This window comes from Mus pahari, chromosome 1 (genome assembly GCF_900095145.1).
Source record: "Mus pahari chromosome 1, PAHARI_EIJ_v1.1, whole genome shotgun sequence".
Lineage (NCBI taxonomy): Eukaryota > Metazoa > Chordata > Mammalia > Rodentia > Muridae > Mus > Mus pahari.
The window spans coordinates 20,703,710-20,720,929 of record NC_034590.1 but is presented as its reverse complement, the minus strand read 5'-3'; the positions used below and the strand labels follow the sequence as shown (position 1 = coordinate 20,720,929).

General features: G+C 41.7%; 1 protein-coding gene across 1 annotated transcript; it reads left to right on the top strand.

The window, feature by feature from the left end:
* Positions 1-8,173: 8,173 nt before the first annotated feature.
* LOC110338377 (mas-related G-protein coupled receptor member X1) lies at positions 8,174-15,483 on the top strand. Its single transcript, XM_021221716.1, has 2 exons — positions 8,174-8,301; positions 14,432-15,483. The coding sequence occupies exon 2, from the start codon at positions 14,457-14,459 to the stop codon at positions 15,426-15,428; it is 972 nt and encodes a 323-aa protein (XP_021077375.1). The 5' UTR covers positions 8,174-8,301; positions 14,432-14,456; the 3' UTR covers positions 15,429-15,483.
* The last annotated feature ends 1,737 nt before the right edge of the window (positions 15,484-17,220 follow it).

The following is a 17,220-nucleotide window of genomic DNA, read 5'->3' as shown; positions in this document are numbered from 1 at the left end:
AAATTCTTGGGCAAGTGGATGGATCTGGAGGATATCATCCTTAGTAAGGTAACCCAATCACAAAAGAAATCACTAGATTCGCACTCACTAATAAGTGGATATTAGTCCAGAAACTTAGAATACCCAAGATACATTTTGAAAAGCAATTTTTAAAAATGTCTTGTAAATGGAATGGAACTTTACAAGTTAAAGCATAATACGTTTATTGGAACATAAGTTCCAATCTCTATCAAGACCCATTAAATCAACTACATCAATAAGGAAGCAACTTAGACTTCAGCTAGACACTCTGGGTCAACAGAATTCACTCAAAGTAGAATTCCGCAAACCTAGATACGTGACCTCATTCTCATAGTTATTAATGTCTTCTAAGCACGCCTACATTAAGCCCAGATGAGAAAAGAAGATGGGAAATGGTGACTACAAGCCCTTAATTGACCCCAAGTTCCTGGAGTAGATCACATCACTTCTTCTTCTATGTCATTGGTCAGTGCTAAACACCTGGTACCTTTGAGTACCCTGGGAAGCCAAGATATGTGGTCATCTCCAGTATAAAAATTTCACTCATTAGCAACACTAATGAATGGGGTTAGTAGGTTGTATCTATACATTTATCCTTACAAATGTATAACAGTAATAACTAAAGAAAAAGAGGCCATGAGTTTGACAGGAAGTAAAAGGGGCCTGGAGGGGTTGAAGAGAAGAAGTGGAAGGAAGGAAATGATGTAATTATATTTTGATTAAAATTTTAAAATAGAAAACAATCGACAGGCCCTAAGGGTGCCATGCTGAATTCAAGTTCATGATACATGGCCATGTGGGTTATAATACCATTCTCTGTAAAGAAGTAAAAGTGCATTTACACCATAAGCCCATATAATTACTAAAGGGGGAAATATCTGCTAAACCCAGTCCCATACTGATTTTGACCCTGAAATGAGCTAGTTATGAGTAGAGTTCATGCTAAGCATTTCTCTATGTCCCAAACACTGTGATTTACCTATGTTCTCCTTGGGTTCCTCTAAAAACAAAACATATGAAAACTAATTCCACTAAAGATGTCCTCAGAGAGAAAATGGATTTGTACATTATACACCTCACTAAGTAGTCTTCCATAGATATCTCTTCTTCAAATACCTCTTTTCAATGGCATCTGGACCTCTCCTCATTGACCCCTCTTTCCCCATATTTCTGGGTAAATTAGCTAAAATGCGAGCCCAATCCCATACATAGTGCGCATTAAAATGTTTCTAAAGTGCTCAAAGCCTCACTGCCTATACACTTTAAAAGCATGTAATGGTAAAACTCAATTACTTAGACCAACCCATGTAAGTAATTGCTCCAAAGGCAGAAGGAAGAGTTTAAAAGAAAGAATTATATTAAATGCAATTCCCTTCATCTCAACACAGCTATGTGCTGTTGTGGCTTTATTTTTTTTTCATTTTTTTCAACTAATCCAAACATCCTACTACCATCAGGCACTGCATTCATGCATTCATTCATTTACTGGACAGTGAGATCACAGTGTGCAGTACTGACAGCTAGACACCATGCAATGTGTCTAACGGAAAATGTAAAAATGGATTCTGTCTTCAGCAGCTGTCACAGTGAGCCATTTGTAACCCATCAGGCTCAGCCATCCTCACACCAGGCCTAGCAAAGGTCATAAGCCTCTCAAGCCCATAAAGCTTGCTCTCTGGATTGCAAGCGAAAAGGGGAAAGGAACTCCACATGAAGACCAACAGAGTCAACTATCCTGGACTCTTGGGGCTCTCTGAGAGTCCAACCAAAGAGCATACATGAGCTGGACCTAGGCATCACCACACATATGTAGCAGATGTGCAGATTGGTCTTCATGCAAGTCTTGAACTGGAGCAGGGGCCTGTCCCAAAAGCTATTGCCCATATGTGGGATGTGTTCTTGTAGCTGGACTGCCTTGTCTGGCCTCAGTGGGAGAGAATGTGCCTAGCCCCACAGAGACTTGATGTGTCAGGATGAGGGTATACCCAGGGGTGTCCCCACCTGCTCAGAGGAGAAGGAGGGGAAGGATGGGGGCAAAAATTGGGAGGAGGCAGGCAGAGAGCAGGATGTAAAGTGAATACATTAAAAATACATTAATTAATTAATTAACTAATTAACTAATTAATTAATTAAATCTAAAACAAACAACACAAAACAAGAAAAACCATAAAAATTGCAGCTCTGCTTCAGGAGCAGGATGCTCACCCAGTATGTGCAAGTCCCTAGGTTTATGCTCAGCACCAAAACAGTTTAAAACTTTTGCCTAAAGCATAACACTAAGATATCCTTAGGGTTTTTTTTTTCTTTCTTCTCATGAAACTTTCTCCATACATTAGTTAAATCTCTTATAGTATATTTCCCATTGCCTCTGTTACCACAATTTGAGAAATCATTTATGTTATCCTTTTTGTTTGTTTGTTTGTTTGTTTGTTGTTTTTTGTTTTTTCGAGACAGGGTTTCTTCGTGTATCTCTGGCTGTCCTGGAACTCACTCTGTAGACCAGGCTGGCCTCGATCTCAGAAATCTGCCTGCCTCTGCCTCTGCCTCACAAGTGCTGGGATTAAAGGCGTGTGCTACCACCGCCTGGCTTCATTTATGCTATCCTTAAAATGTGGCTTCAAGTTTAATAAAGCTCTGAGTTGTTTGTTTGTTTGTTTGTTTGTTTTTTTAAGTACATGACCTTCCTTCTCCTCTTTGTATGTACACACTTAGTCATGAAGGTACCAGCATCAACTCTCAAATTCCTGAATTTTTGCACTTGAGAGAAAATGTCTATCCTTGGGCAGAGTAATGCTTGATTCTTTAGCCCGAGCCTTTCTCAAATCAATGTGGATCTATGCTGCAATAGAGACCAGATCACTAACTTATGCAACAAGACCTCAGTTTGGATATCTGTTCATGGACTCTTCAGATCTCGGTAAGTAATCTGTTTTCTACATTCATCTGTTTTCCTCCCCTACAATATAATCTCGGTAATTTCCACATGGCATGGTGGTCCTAAGAATGAGTACCTTCATACAATGCATGTTGAGTCTTCCTGAAGCATCATTAGAGGATTTCAATTATCTCATCTCCGAGAAAGGAACATACCAATGTGTGGTACCAAAACCAAACTTCTTCATCTTGTGACTTGGAGAACCTGATTCCCAAGTTGCATGTGTGGACCTTGGACTACACATATTCAAGAATGACTCTGGGTTAATTCTCAGTCTGACTTGAGTTAACTTCTTCCAGTGCCACCACATTGCAAGTTCCCAGCTAGAGTACACCAATATTTTCCAACCATCCCTACCTCAGATGCATTTTTTAATCTCAATGTCAATCTTTTCAGACATCTCAGCATTAGCATCAGGCATTACCTGAACAATTGATGACCATCTAGTGCCATTGCTGCCACCAAGGAAAATATTACTTGCTCTGTGTACCTTATCCTGAGCCCTTTCCTTGCTATTAAATGTTCTACAAAGGAGCTATGTTACTGGATACCTAGCAAGCTTCCTGGGCTAATGATGTCATGGACCTTAGAAAATAATCTATTTCCTCCCCTCAAGGCTCAGGAAACCCTGGGAATAAGAGGCAGAAAGAATATAGGAGCTAGAAGCAATGGAAGACACTAAGAAAACAAGGCCCTCTAGATCAACATGAGCAAAGTTCACTTGAACTCACAGAGACAGAAGCAGCATGCCTAGGGCCTGCACAGGTCTGCACTAAGTCCTATACATTTATACTATGACTTCCAGTTTACTGTTTTTATAGTATTCCTGGGCATGGAAACAAGTGGGTCTCTGATGTTTGCACCCTATCTTGGACCTTTTTCCTTCACTGGTCTGTTTTGTTAGACTTTGATGTGATGATTTTTGTTATACCTTATTATATTTTATTTTGTGTGAATGAATGAATGAATGAATGAATGAATGAATGAATATAAACTTTGCCACTAGGATAAAGGTTAACAATGGAACTGTCACATGTCCCGAGAGAATCAGTTTTTTTTTTCCAATGGAATGACACTGAGTACATTAACCACACCAGGCCAGATCTCATGTTCAGGAGTAGTTGGTCAACACATAACGGAATCCACAGTTTTGTGTGTACACTTTTATTTAATTAGAATTTTATGGGTGTGGGCGCTTTTGGTTGGTTGGTTTTTTTTGGGGGGGGGGTTGCTTTTTTTCTTTTAGGGCAATACTGTATTTTGTTTTCTAGGTTTGGGGTATTTTGTTGTTGTATTGGGGTTTTGTTTTTTTGTTTGTTTGTTTGGTTGGTTTTTTTTTGAGAAAGAACTTAAAGTTGGGTTGGTAGGGAAGAGGAAAGGCTCTGGAAAAACTTGGGTGAGGGGAAGATTAAGATCAAAATGTATCTTCCCTGTTGGGTTCTAGGAAACTCTTGGGTCCCTGGCATCTGGGACTTTCTAGTGGCTACCCCATTTCCCTTCCCCGACTGCTACAATCCAACAAAGGGTAGAGAGAACATGTAGAGACCATATCCAGTGGATAGGCACAGCCCCTGGTTGAGGAATAGAGCCACCCACCCACCTCAAAAATATTAATCCAGAATTCCTCCTGTCCAAAGGAAATGCAGGGAAATGAAGGGAAGGCCATCTGGAGACCCCGCCACCTAGGGGTCCTTCCCATCTGCAGACACCAAACCCAGACACTATTGTTGATGCCAAGAAATGCTTGCTGAGAGTAGCCCTGGTATAGATGTCCCCTGAGAGGCTCTGCCAGAGCCTGACCAATACAGATGCAGATGCTTGCAGACAATCATTGGTCTGAACATGGAGACCCCAATGGAGAAGTTAGGGCAAGGACTGTAGGAGCTAAAGGGGTTTGCAACCTCATAAAAAGAACAACAATATCCACTAACCAGATACCCCAAAGATCCCAGGGACTAAACCACCAACCAAAGAGTACACAATGGGGAGACCCATGGCTCCAGCTGGATATGTAGCAGAGGATGGCCTTAGTGGACATCACTGGGAGGGAAGTCCCTTGGTCCTATGGAGGCTAGATGCCCCAGTGTAGGAGAATGCTAGGGCACAGAGGCAGGAGTGAGTGGGCAGGTGAGGGAGCACCATCATAGAGGTAGGGGGAGTGGATAGGGGACTTGTGGAGGAAAAACTGGGAGGGGAAAACATTTGAAATGTAAATAAATAAAATAATCAATAAAAAATGAAAAAGGATCAAAATATATTTAAATTTAAAAATTGGTTTAAATAATAAAAGATATTTTTAAAGTGAATATTTACCATATTTAGATTTCAATAGATTTCTGTGCCTAAACTGACACTAGCTTGGAAAGCAGCTGAGAGAGAGCCTTATTGTTCTTGTAACACTTGAATTCTTTTATTTCCCCCATGGTGTCTAGAGTGTGCCTGAGACAAGGCTTACCTTTCTTATGATGTTTCTGGCTCTTGTTCATTACAGAGCTAGTTCTGAGGTCCAAGAAGTATCTGCAAACTGTTACCCATAATGCATGGCTAACCCACAAGATGCTGACTCTATTCACATGTGTTCACACAACGACCATTTCTATTTTATGATGTAGAGTTTTGTTGATGCTTAAAAAATTAAGAACAAAATTGTTTTTCAAAATATAAGTGGAACATTGCAATTTTGTTAAAAGGAATCATCTACCTGCCTGTAGTAGATACAGGAGTGACAATCTATGTTCAGAATTGATTTTTTTTGAAAGGGGGCAAGAATGAAATGAAATTGGGAGAAGGGACAATGCTCATAAAACAGTCACATTCAGAGCCTATTCCAGGTGTGGGTCAGAGTAATGAATCCAACTGTAGGGCTAGACACATGGTGGTGATTCTTTCTTGCCTACAAAGCTGCCTGTCATCTTGGGGTTCATGATATATCCCTGGACTTTGAAAGTGAAACTGAGGTGGGCCATAGACAAGAAAAAATAGGAAGACAGATGCTGGAAGCCTACTTTGAGATGTTTCCGCTCTGGCAGCATCCCACCTTATACCTGCAAAGGAAACTGTTCTCTCAGGGTCCCTGCTTCCAGGGGACAGTATCACTCTCTCAATCCTGAGTTCTAGAACATTCCTGTGGCTGAGTTTTGAAGCACAGAGTTACAAGTAACTACTGTTTGCTTCATTTTATGTTTATTATTTAGTCAGTCATTTCTGCCCCTTCTAATTACATTATTTTTTAACTCATGAACTATCCCTTTGTCTCATGGGCTTATTCTTGTTGAAATACTTAAATGTGGGTTTTGTGACTTCTAACTTACACCAGAACTTTAATTGTATACTTTTCCATATTCCTTTATTTTTGTGTGATTTCTCATTTTAATGGGTCTCTAATTTTATTAAGTTATTTCTTATGCTTTTCATAGCATAAATGTATAATGTTTTTATTAAAACTTAAGGAGATATATATGTGTATTTCATTCTTACTTGATAACCTGGCAACATTCTAAGAGCTTTACAGAGATTTCCTGTTGATTTAACTTAAAAGGTATAATTGTTTTTACAACACATCATTAGCATTTATTGGCATTTTCTCCTTGTTTTAGGATTGATATTTGAACTTGTATAAATTATCTTTAAAGAAACTTGGACATTTATAATTGCAGAAGAGCCTCAATCTCTTATAAATTGCTCAGTCACAAAACGGGGCTTTTCCAAATGCATTCTTTTTTGTGACCAAATTCTTATATTCACTTAACAAAATTACACATTTTGGAGTTGCTTCTAGTGAAGTTTTATTATCAGATTGCCTTTATTTTCATTTCTTAAGCCTAATTAAAGCAAATTGTGTATATATTTCTTTAAAAAAATCTACTTCCCACACTTTGCCAGACCAACTAACTACTTGCTATATTCTAAATGCTATCCATCCTTATACCCAGAGATTAATGTAGCTACCATCGCTGATCAAAGAAGCCCATTGTTACAGCAAAGGGAGTCTGTAACAGAAAATCACAACTGGATGCAATGAATGCAGAGATTAACAGATCATGGGGAGCCCAGACCCAGTGAATACATCTAAATCATACCTCCTGCATCTATGACTCATGGAGCATCATGGAAGGGGCCATAAAGATTTTAAGTGCCAGAATACCAGGCAGTCTGCTGTGAAACTGTCTCTCCCGAAACAACTACATAAACAAGGGGACAATGGCAAAAGTAATGGACATGTTAGTGTGGAAGGGAAATTGTCACAAGGTCCCAACCGTAAACAAAGAACCACGCAAAACTAATGATTCCTGTGAGAAAGAGAATTAGACCATCCCAGGGATGACCCCTTACTGGTTGTCCATTGAAGAGTGGTCAACCCTGAAACCATACACATACAAATAATGAAAACAGATTCAGCAAGTTTGGGAGGAAGACAAATTGGTGTTTTATGTTATATGAAGAAATCCAATAAATAAATTTCTAAATACATAAAACAGATTGACTTTTAAATGACATTAGATGGCAAATAGCTGAATCTGGTTGTAAAGTGTGGCTCAAGAAAAGGGGCCATAGGAGATAAATAACCCTTGTAAATGTTACTGTTTATACTGCACAAAAATAGGTAAGTAATGAATTTCATCTATGGAGGAAGGAAGAAATATACATTACACAGGTTGAACTCTGGTTTATAAGGGAATACTCAGTTGATTCACCTTTCAACACGAATAACTAAAAACAGAAGTACAACTTTACTATCCAGAGAATTTCAAAAAGCAATGGAAAGAAAAAGTACAATCATGCCATCTGGAGAGTGGGACTCGGAGAGAGGTTTGCTCTGTGTGTACTTGTCTGTCAGTTACAATAAAAAGACACCTACAAGTCAGTTATCAGGTGAAGAAACTAGGAAAGAATAAAAGCCGGGTCATGAGGATGCTCTAGAGACACCACAATGTACTTTAGTTATAAATCTCATATGCAGCTCATTTTAGCTAACATCATTACTGCCCAGGCTCATAGTTGTCAATTAAAGCTTCAGAATGGCAATTACTTACAGAGGTGGGGGGTTCCAGATAAGGTGGGGCAGGAAAGGCTCATATATGAGTGGAAACTGGGAAATCATCCAGAAATACCTCTGTGAAGAACTGTGCCTCATATCGACTTCATATCTTATTAATCCACAGCCCAAGAAATTGCATGGGCTGCCCAGCATCTCAGTAAATCTCACTTGGTCACTAGCTCTTACTAACACTTTGACTGGCATTTATTAGGGGACAGAAAAGGATGTTCTAGCATCTACAACTCCAGAAGACTTCAAATTCAGCACAAGTCAGCTCCTCAACTCCTGACAGAGAATTGGAAAATAGGTAAGTACATGTGTCCAGATATGTTTGTTTCCAGAGTTTGTTAAAAATATTTGTCTATGTTCATATCCTTCTGTTTCAATACTGAGAAGCTGCATGTGGGGACTGCAACATTAGATTTCCTTCAAGGGAAGGATGGAGACATGAGGCTTCCTTTAAAAGGAGTGTTGACAATCTTAAACATGGGAAATATATCAGTAAGGTTACTGAGGCCATTGACTCTTCTTTTATCCCAGTTTTTCCATTGTGTTGCCATGGGGAGAATGGTGCATCTTATATTCATATAAGAGGCAAGGTGAAAGCTAATGTGGTCACACAATTCCTTGATCGCAGTATTTAGAGAACTAGGAAAGAGGATTACATTCACCTGTAGTTAGCCTGGGCTACACAGAAGGCTGCAGCCCAGCCTGGGCTACATGGAAAGACTGTCTCAAAAAGAAAGAAAGAAAAGGGAGGAGTGGGTCAAGATCACATTCAGACCTTGTTTCCCATACTGAGTGCTACTCACCAGGTCTCACTGTTCTATTTGCTTTTCAGTGTTCTTATCCTTTGTACTTCTGAGACATGAGAAGGTGACAAAAGAAAAAGGATAGCACAAACTGCAATATTTGAGAAATGTGTCTTGTGTGGGATGCTTACAGTCATAGACAGGATTAAGGGATACTGATAATGCATGATTTATCACCATAAGGCATGCAATAGTAGAGCACTGTATGTAACCCTATACGTAGCCAGAGAAGAAGCATTTCCCAGAGAAGAATAAATCCTAGCTATAGTTGTAGTAGCAGAAAAGCACAGCCATGCAAGTGGAGAGTCACCGTCTTTTCGAACACACAACTTCACAGGTTAAGAGCTGGGAGCCAAAAATTCACTACTCACCACCCTTTCCAGTCTCCTGGTGATGTCTCCCAGGGACTCTATAACCACATGATCAAACTGGAAGGTGCTGGGTCCAGACAGCAAAGATCCTGGTTTCCTTACAACTAAGATTTTGAAAGCTCATTAAAAAAAAACAAAAAAAACAAACAAAAACCTGTATTTTCTGCCTGATAGGAGAATGGACTGAGAAGGAGGTCACATCTAGTTTGTGAGGCAGAAGAGAGACTCTGATGTGGGGCATCTGTACTTAATTGGCTTATATCCATACTCTTTTCCTCTTCACTGGCTTCTCTTTTTCCATTTCTAAAATTTAAAAAGAAAAATGTAAATTTTTACCTCTGTAATTACTAGAAGACCTAAAAGAGGAAATAGCAATTGATTTTAGCTTAGTTGCTATGTCGTTGATGCTGTTGTTTTTGTTGTTCTTTCTTTATATTTTAAGACCTACACTTTTGTTTCTTTTCAAATGCTCCTCTCAAGCAAAGGCTTTTTCCTGTAAGGTAAATACCACTAAAGACCTCCTGGGAGAAATAATGTAATCCATTCATGTGGCTTACTTCACACCACACCAATTAAGCATTCCTTTTGTTGTTCTGTTTTAATTTCTCTCCCTCTTTTCCTGGGGCTGAGACCTCTCACTCTCCTTCTGTTTGTTATGGTGCTGGGAAATTCAGTCCAGACTCATATATAACCGTCTGCCACTCTCCTCTAACCTGGCCTACCCATACACACACAATCTGTGAACAAAAATAAGCCTACATGTTCAGCTAAGCCATAATGAGTCCTGTGTTATGGTAGAAATCAGAGTTCCCTCAGGAATGAAAGAATTTTAAAACAACCCCCTCCCCCCCAAAAAAAAAAAACATTGTAAAAACAGATTCAGAAGGAAGCTCAATCAGAGTTTTACTAAAATTTCAGAGCAAACCATCAGAGTAAGCAAGCTGTAAACCTGGGCAGCTGCCAGGTGGAGCGAGATGGAGAAGGGAAGAGAAAAGGCCAGGCCTTTGACATCCCAGGAAAGCTGGCATGTCCAGCAGTGGAAGGGGGGAAGAAAGACCATGGTGGAAAGGGATGTGGGTTTCAGAAATGATGGAGAGAGTCCAGAATGTCAGGAAAATCTTGCTTGGGCTTTAGGCCCGTGTTCAAAAGAAAAGAAAATGGATCGTCACACTTTTCTGAGTTAGAGTGCATTCATAGACTCAGACAGGCTTAACTGTACCACCTGAGGGAAGGTATGAGATAGCTGAATAAAGGGTGGCAGGCACTCCTGTGAAGGATGAGTGAATTGTCATTCCTTCTGCCACCTTAGCAATCCCCTGGCCAGGTGACTGACAGGTGCAGCTTGGTCTGTGGAAACTAAAAGGGCCCTGGGAAAGGAAGGGGAGGGAGAATGGCTCACATCTGGCCAGAGTTCCACCTATGCTCTGGGCAGGAGGATGTGGAAGGCTACCAGATGCTTTCCACTCAGCCCAGGATGGGCATACAAGCCTCTTACCCACTTGACTGGGGGGTGTGGACAAGGGGCAACCCTGACCTGGGGGCCCCGGGGCCACACCCTGTAGCCCCGGGGTTATGGGAGAGAGAGCTACGGAAAAAGTTTCCCACACTGGTGAGAGTGAGGACAGCAGACTTTAGCTGAAGTACAGGAAGGCCTTCCATTGGGAGATTAGAAACTTCTCATTAGGAGAATGCATATCCCATCCTCCAAGCTTGGTGGGCCTTCATGACAGAGACAGTCTATGGTTTTAGAACTTTATTATAGAAAGGCAGGGAGAAAGGAGAGAAGGAGAGAGAGAGAGAGAGAGAGAGAGAGAGAGAGAGAGAGAGAGAGAAGAAAGGATAGAGAGGAAGAGAGAGGAGAGGAGAGGAAGAGCTGGAGAACAAAATGGGTGAGAGACTTGAGAGATCGAGGAGAGGCCAAACAACCCCTTTTAAACTATGCTGCTATCTTTTCTGTTGCTAAGTAACTGAAGAGGAGTTAGCCTGAAGGTCAGAAGCTTGGGACATTGCCAAGTGACTTCTAGCCATGCTTCTCTTATGGGTGCTGTGTGTGTTTGAGGTTAGGTAACTTAGGCAGGAAGTGACTTCTAGCCATGCTTCTCTTATGGGTGCTGTGTGTGTTTGAGGTTAGGTAACTTAGGCAGGAGCCAGAGTTCTAGGAGCATAAGAGAACTCCTTCCATCCCATGTAGATGAATTATCACCACCGGGTCCCCAGGGTTACATCTCAGCTCGACTGGAGACCAGCCTGTCTGTGCATAGCCCAATGTCCCACATCTCCCCCTTCTGTTTTTGTAAGAAAAAAAAAAAAGGGGGGTCGCTGATGTGACTGTGTCATTTGTGGTGAAAATGTAGGCTGGAGTGGATATATCAGAAGAAAATATATAGCCTAGAGAAATAGCAGAACAAAGCCAGAATAGTAAGGAGAGTTAAGGGTAAGAGTTGAGAAGGCAGGAGATTGTACAATCAATCAATTGTTCCATGGGTAGTACAATTTGAGGGTAATAACATCAGTTTTGATCAGCAATTAATTAATCCAGATAGACATTATGTTTTCCTCACTATCATGTAACTTCCCCAAAGTTCAGCAGCCATTTGGCTTTGGCAAGAGAGTCCATCTGTAGCTGGAAGGTCCCAAGTCTGTCTTTTGTGGTTCAGCACTTGTCTTAGGAGTCTTCATTCAGATGAGTTTTTGGAGGAAGGAGGCTTTGTTGTCTGTAGGACTCAGGAGATGGTGCTATCTCAGGTGGATCTGTGGCAGCAGGCACTATGTGGAAATAGACCTGTAGAGTAATTGTAACAGAGGAGCAGATCTCCAGCAGGGTACGTCTGCATAGGGTGGATAGCAAAAGGTATGCCTGCAATGGTTTGCTTAGGAGCACATTATGGTTCACTTTGGATGGCTGAGGAAGAAAATATCATGTTAATTGTGTATCTGGGGTAGGCAGTAACTGTCTGTAAAATAAACTGGTTGCTAATTAAGGATTGGATGATTTTTGAACCTTAAAAGAAATTTTAAACAAGTTGACAGAATTTTTTGGACATACATCATGAATACTAGAGAGAGAGAAAAAAAAACACTTAAATAAAGAAGCAAGAAAATTTTGGGTTGAAAAGCACAATTCAGGTTTTCCTGTAGGTGGAGCACAGCTTCTGGTGCAGTTTTTCTCAGGCTTAGCTGGATGGGGGGGGTGGGGGCCGTACATTGTACCCTGCAGTTAACTTCCCCCTTTGTTTTTCTAGGAAAGCAGAAGGTGAAGGGTTAAGTGAAAGGCTTTTTAGCCAATATGAGAGCACAAATTTTGTCCTCCAGCCTGACAAAAAGACTTCAGGGAACCTCATGCCAGCCATCAGAGGAAAACAGAGCTCAGAGCAAGTACTGCCCCAGCAGGGCTGTCATTTGTATAACACACAGATCAAAGCCTAGAGAAAGGAGGGAGGGGCAGCAGGGTTTGCAGAAACCTGAAACCTTTTGCCTCAGCTGAAACCTGTGAGAGTTTAGAGCAGACACTGCTGCTCTGCTCTGTGAGTACTCACAGAATACTCACACGTCACTGCCAAGGGTACTCACAAAGTACTCACACGTCACTGCCAAGGGTACTCACAGAGTACTCACATATCAATGCCAAGGGGCTGCAGAGCCTGAGAACAGGCTACTTGCAACTGAAACCTATGAGAGAGACAGGGAGAGGGAAGGAAGCTGGCCAGGAATACTGTGGGGGGTGGGAGAGAGAGAGAGAGAGAGAGAGAGAGAGAGAGAGAGAGAGAGAGAGAGAGAGAGGCCTAGTTTTGGAATTAGATTACTCATGGTGTCTTGGGAAACTTGGAGATCTGATGTAAGTGTGCTATGTTCTTCAGCTGGTTCTGTCTCTCATGGATGGCATAACCATCGCTCTGTTACCACCTGTGGGAACTAAAAAGGGGGCCTAGGGAAGAGGAGGGAGGGAGGATAGCCCAAGTCCTGTAAGAGTTCCACCTATGCTCTGGGCAGGATGTGGGAGGCTGCCAGATGCTTCCCACTCAGCCCAGGGTGAGCATCCAAGCTGCTGAGCCACTTGATGGGGGGTGGACATGGGCAGCCCCTGAAACCAAAAGGGGTCCCCGGGGTTATACCCTGCAGCCCCAGGGTTATGGGTGAAAGGCCTGGGGGAAGAGAGGTTCCCACACAGGCGAGAGTCTGTGCAGTGGACCTCGACTGGAGCACAGGAAGGCCTTCCATCAGGAGATTAGAAACAGCTCATTAGGGGAAAGCCTATCCCATCATCCAAGCTCAGCAGTCCTTGATGAACAGAGACAGTCTATGGTTTTAGAGCTTTATTGTAGAAAGGCAGAGGGAAAGAGAGAAGGTGAGAGAGAGAGAGAGAGAGAGAGAGAGAGAGAGAGAGAGAGAAGGATAGAGAGAAAGGGAGAGTAAGAGTGAGAGGAGAGGAGAGAGGAGTGAGAGAGAGAGCTAGGAGGGGCCAAACAGCCCCTTTTTAAGTCTATCTTTTCTGTTGCTAGGTAACTGGGGAGGAGTTTAACCTGAAGGTCAGAAGCTTGGGACATTGCAAAGTGACTTCTAGCCAAGCTTCTTTTGTGGGAGCTGGGGGTGGGGGCTGGTAATTTAGGCAGGAGCCAGAGTTCCAGGAGCATGAAAGAACTCCTTGCATCTCATGAAGGCAAATTATCACCACCGGTCCGGGGGTTACATCTCAGCTCAATGGAGACCAGCCTGTCTGTGTATAGCCCAATGCCCCACATTTGTCAACTCGATGGAGGAGATAAATGCATGTGATCTGTAATCTGCTCAGCAGAACAAAGTCATGTTTCAACCCAGAGTTAGGGGAATACAGCTATACAGAGAAACCCTGTCTCCAAAAAAAAACTCAGAATCCATTCTTTTAATTCTTTCCCTTAGTACGCCTCAACCAAACCCTGATATCTTTTTCTTTTCAGTGTTATTTTGAGCCCTGAGGAGGCAAATGTGATGTTGGGAGCAGGAAATGGATCCAATCCTGACCATGACAAAAGGAACCATTTCCATGTGATTGAAAGGTCCTGAGTTATATACAGAAAGAATGACCCAGACTATAGAGTATACACAAGCTATGAATTGGAATACACAGTCCAGAATTCTTAATCCATGTGTTCATGTTACCCTCCTTTTATTTATAAAAGATTTTATTAAGCCATATTGACAACAATATCTATATTATATTATGATCGCCAGAAGAAGGGTCAATGTTAAGGTGCTCAAATATTGTCTGTGTTCTCAGGGACACCACTGGAAGATTTGTGAGCATGGATCCAACCATCTCATCCCACAACACAGAACCTACACCACTGAATGAAACTGGTCATCCCAACTGCAGTCCAATCCTGACCCCATCCTTCCTGGTCCTCATCACTGCCCTGGTGGGACTGGCAGGAAACAGCATTGTACTCTGGCTCCTGGGATTCCACATGCGCAGAAAAGCCATCTCAGTCTATATCCTCAACCTGGCACTGGCAGACTCCTTCTTCCTCTGTTGTCACTTCTTTGACTCTCTGCTACGGATCATTGACTTCTATGGCATCTATGCCCATAAATTAAGCAAAGATATCTTAAGCAGTGCAGCAATCATTCCCTATATCTCAGGCCTGAGCATCCTCAGTGCTATTAGCACAGAGCGCTGCCTGTCTGTATTGTGGCCAATCTGGTACCACTGCCACCGCCCAAGAAACATGTCAGCTATCATATGTACCCTAATCTGGGTTCTGTCCTTTCTCATGGGCATCCTTGAGTGGTCCTTCTCAGGATTCCTGGGTGAGACTCATCATCATTTATGGAAAAAGGTTAACTTTATTATAACTGCATTTCTGATGTTTTTACTTTTGCTTCTCTCTGGATCCAGTCTGGCCCTACTGCTGAGGATCCTCTGTGGTTCCAGGAGGAAACCCCTGTCCAGGCTGTACGTTACCGTCTTTCTCACAGTGATGGTCTACCTCATCTGTGGACTGCCTCTTGGGCTTTACTTGTTCCTGTTATACTGGTTTAGGGCTCATTTACATCATCCCTTTTGTCAGATTTACCAAGTTACTGCAGTCCTGTCCTGTGTAAACAGCTCTGCCAACCCCATCGTTTACTTCCTTGTAGGCTCCTTTAGGCAGCTTAGAAAGCATCAGTCTCTCAAAATAGTTCTTAAGAAGGCTCTGGAGGACACTCCTGAGGAGACCGATTTTACAGACAGCCATCTTCAGAAAACCACCGAGATGTCAGAAAGCAGATGTTGAAAGTCAATACATTAACTTTCTCTTCTCTTAGAAACGCCTCTGTGATTGCAATGCTTTCAAATGTTTTTTTTAATCCAATTTTCTTATAATTCTGAAAGTAGTCAGAAATATGAGTCTCTCCAACTTTCTTTGCACTGTCAATGAATTTCTCAAATATCATCCAAAAATTTCTCATTGAACACTTTTTTTGCAATTTTTTCTTTTTTCCCACTTTTTTATTTTTTATTAGATATTATCTTTATTTAAATTTCAAATGTTATCCCCTTTCCTGATTTCCCCTCAGAAAACCCCCTATCCCCTCCCACTACTTCTGCTCACCAACCCACCCACTAGCAATTCCTAGCCCTGGCATTCCCCTACACTGGGGCATAGGGCCTTCACAGGGCCAAGGGCCTCTCTTCTCATTGATAGTGTCTGTACAGCAATGCTGACTATAAAAATTATAAAATTTGGTTACTGTTCTTTAGGAGGATACAGAATGTTGAAGAAGATATCTCCTTGCAAGCACCTGTCAATACTGGCACATCTCCTCTATCCATGTTAAAATCATGGTAGAAATTGGAGAAAAAGTGTGTGTGTGTGTGTGTGTGTGTGTGTGTGCATGTGCGTGTGTGTATGGTGTGTGGAGGGTGTGGGGGGATATTGGGGTATGGTGGTTGTGTGTGTGTGTGTGTGTGTGTGTGTGTGTGTGTGTTTGTGTGTATGTGTGTTATGTGTGAGTAGTGGTATCTGGTCATTTTTCTGTGGACTGTGTGTGTGGTGTTTGTGTGGGGCCAGGGTGTGGAAGGGTATATGAGAAGATGAGGGTGGGGTAGATGTATGTGTTTGTGTGTGTGCGTGTGTGTGCGTGTGTGTGTGTGTGTGTGTGTGTGTGTGTGGTGCATCTATATGGTGGTACGGGGTCATATGTGTGTAGAGTGTGTTGTGGCAGTGAGGGTATGGGATGTATGTGTTTTGTGTGTCTGTGTTGTGTACAGTTGTGTGGTGTATAGGTAGTGGGGGAGTTGGTGGGGGATAGGTGCATGTTGTGTTGGGGTGTGGGTTGGGGGGTAGGGTAAGGGTGGCTGTGTGTGTGTTGTATGGTGTGGTGTTTGTGGGGGAACCATGTTGATGATGACTAGCAGTTACCTAGCATGAACCAATACCACTTTTGTGAATTACATTGATTTTTTTTTCTAATTTAACTCTCTATATAGTTCACTTTTATTTTTCAATGTATTTTACTAGAAATATAATCATATATCAAAGAAACATTTCTCTTGCTGTTGATTTCTAGTTTTCTTCAATTATGACATGATACAACACAATAAATTATTACAGAAGGGGGCTTGTTAAGAATGGTTTTATAAAACAAATAATCCAATTAAAAAATGGAGTACAGAGTTAAACAGATAATTTTCAACATAGGAATCTCGAATGGATGAGAAGCACTTAAAGAAATGTTCAACATCCTTAGTCATTGGGGAAATGCTAATGAAAATGAGCCTGAGATTCCACCTTACACCAATAGGAGTGGCTAAGATAAAAACCCTCAAGCAACAGCATAGCTGGCAAAGATGTGCAGAAAGGGCATATTGCTCCATTGCTGGGAAGATTGTAAATTTGTACAACTAATCTGGAAATCGATTTGATGGCTTATAAAAATTTGAAAATAGTTCTACATGAAGATACAGGTATACAAGGACACATGCTACACTATGTTCATAACAGCTTTATTTGTAATGACCAGAAACAGGAAACAACCCAGATGCCCCTCAACTAAAGAATGGATACAGAAAACATGGTTCATTTA

Excerpts from the sequence above, each read along its gene's own strand:
- LOC110338377 (XM_021221716.1), top strand. The coding sequence starts at position 14,457 with ATGGATCCAACCATCTCATCCCACAACACAGAACCTACACCACTGAAT.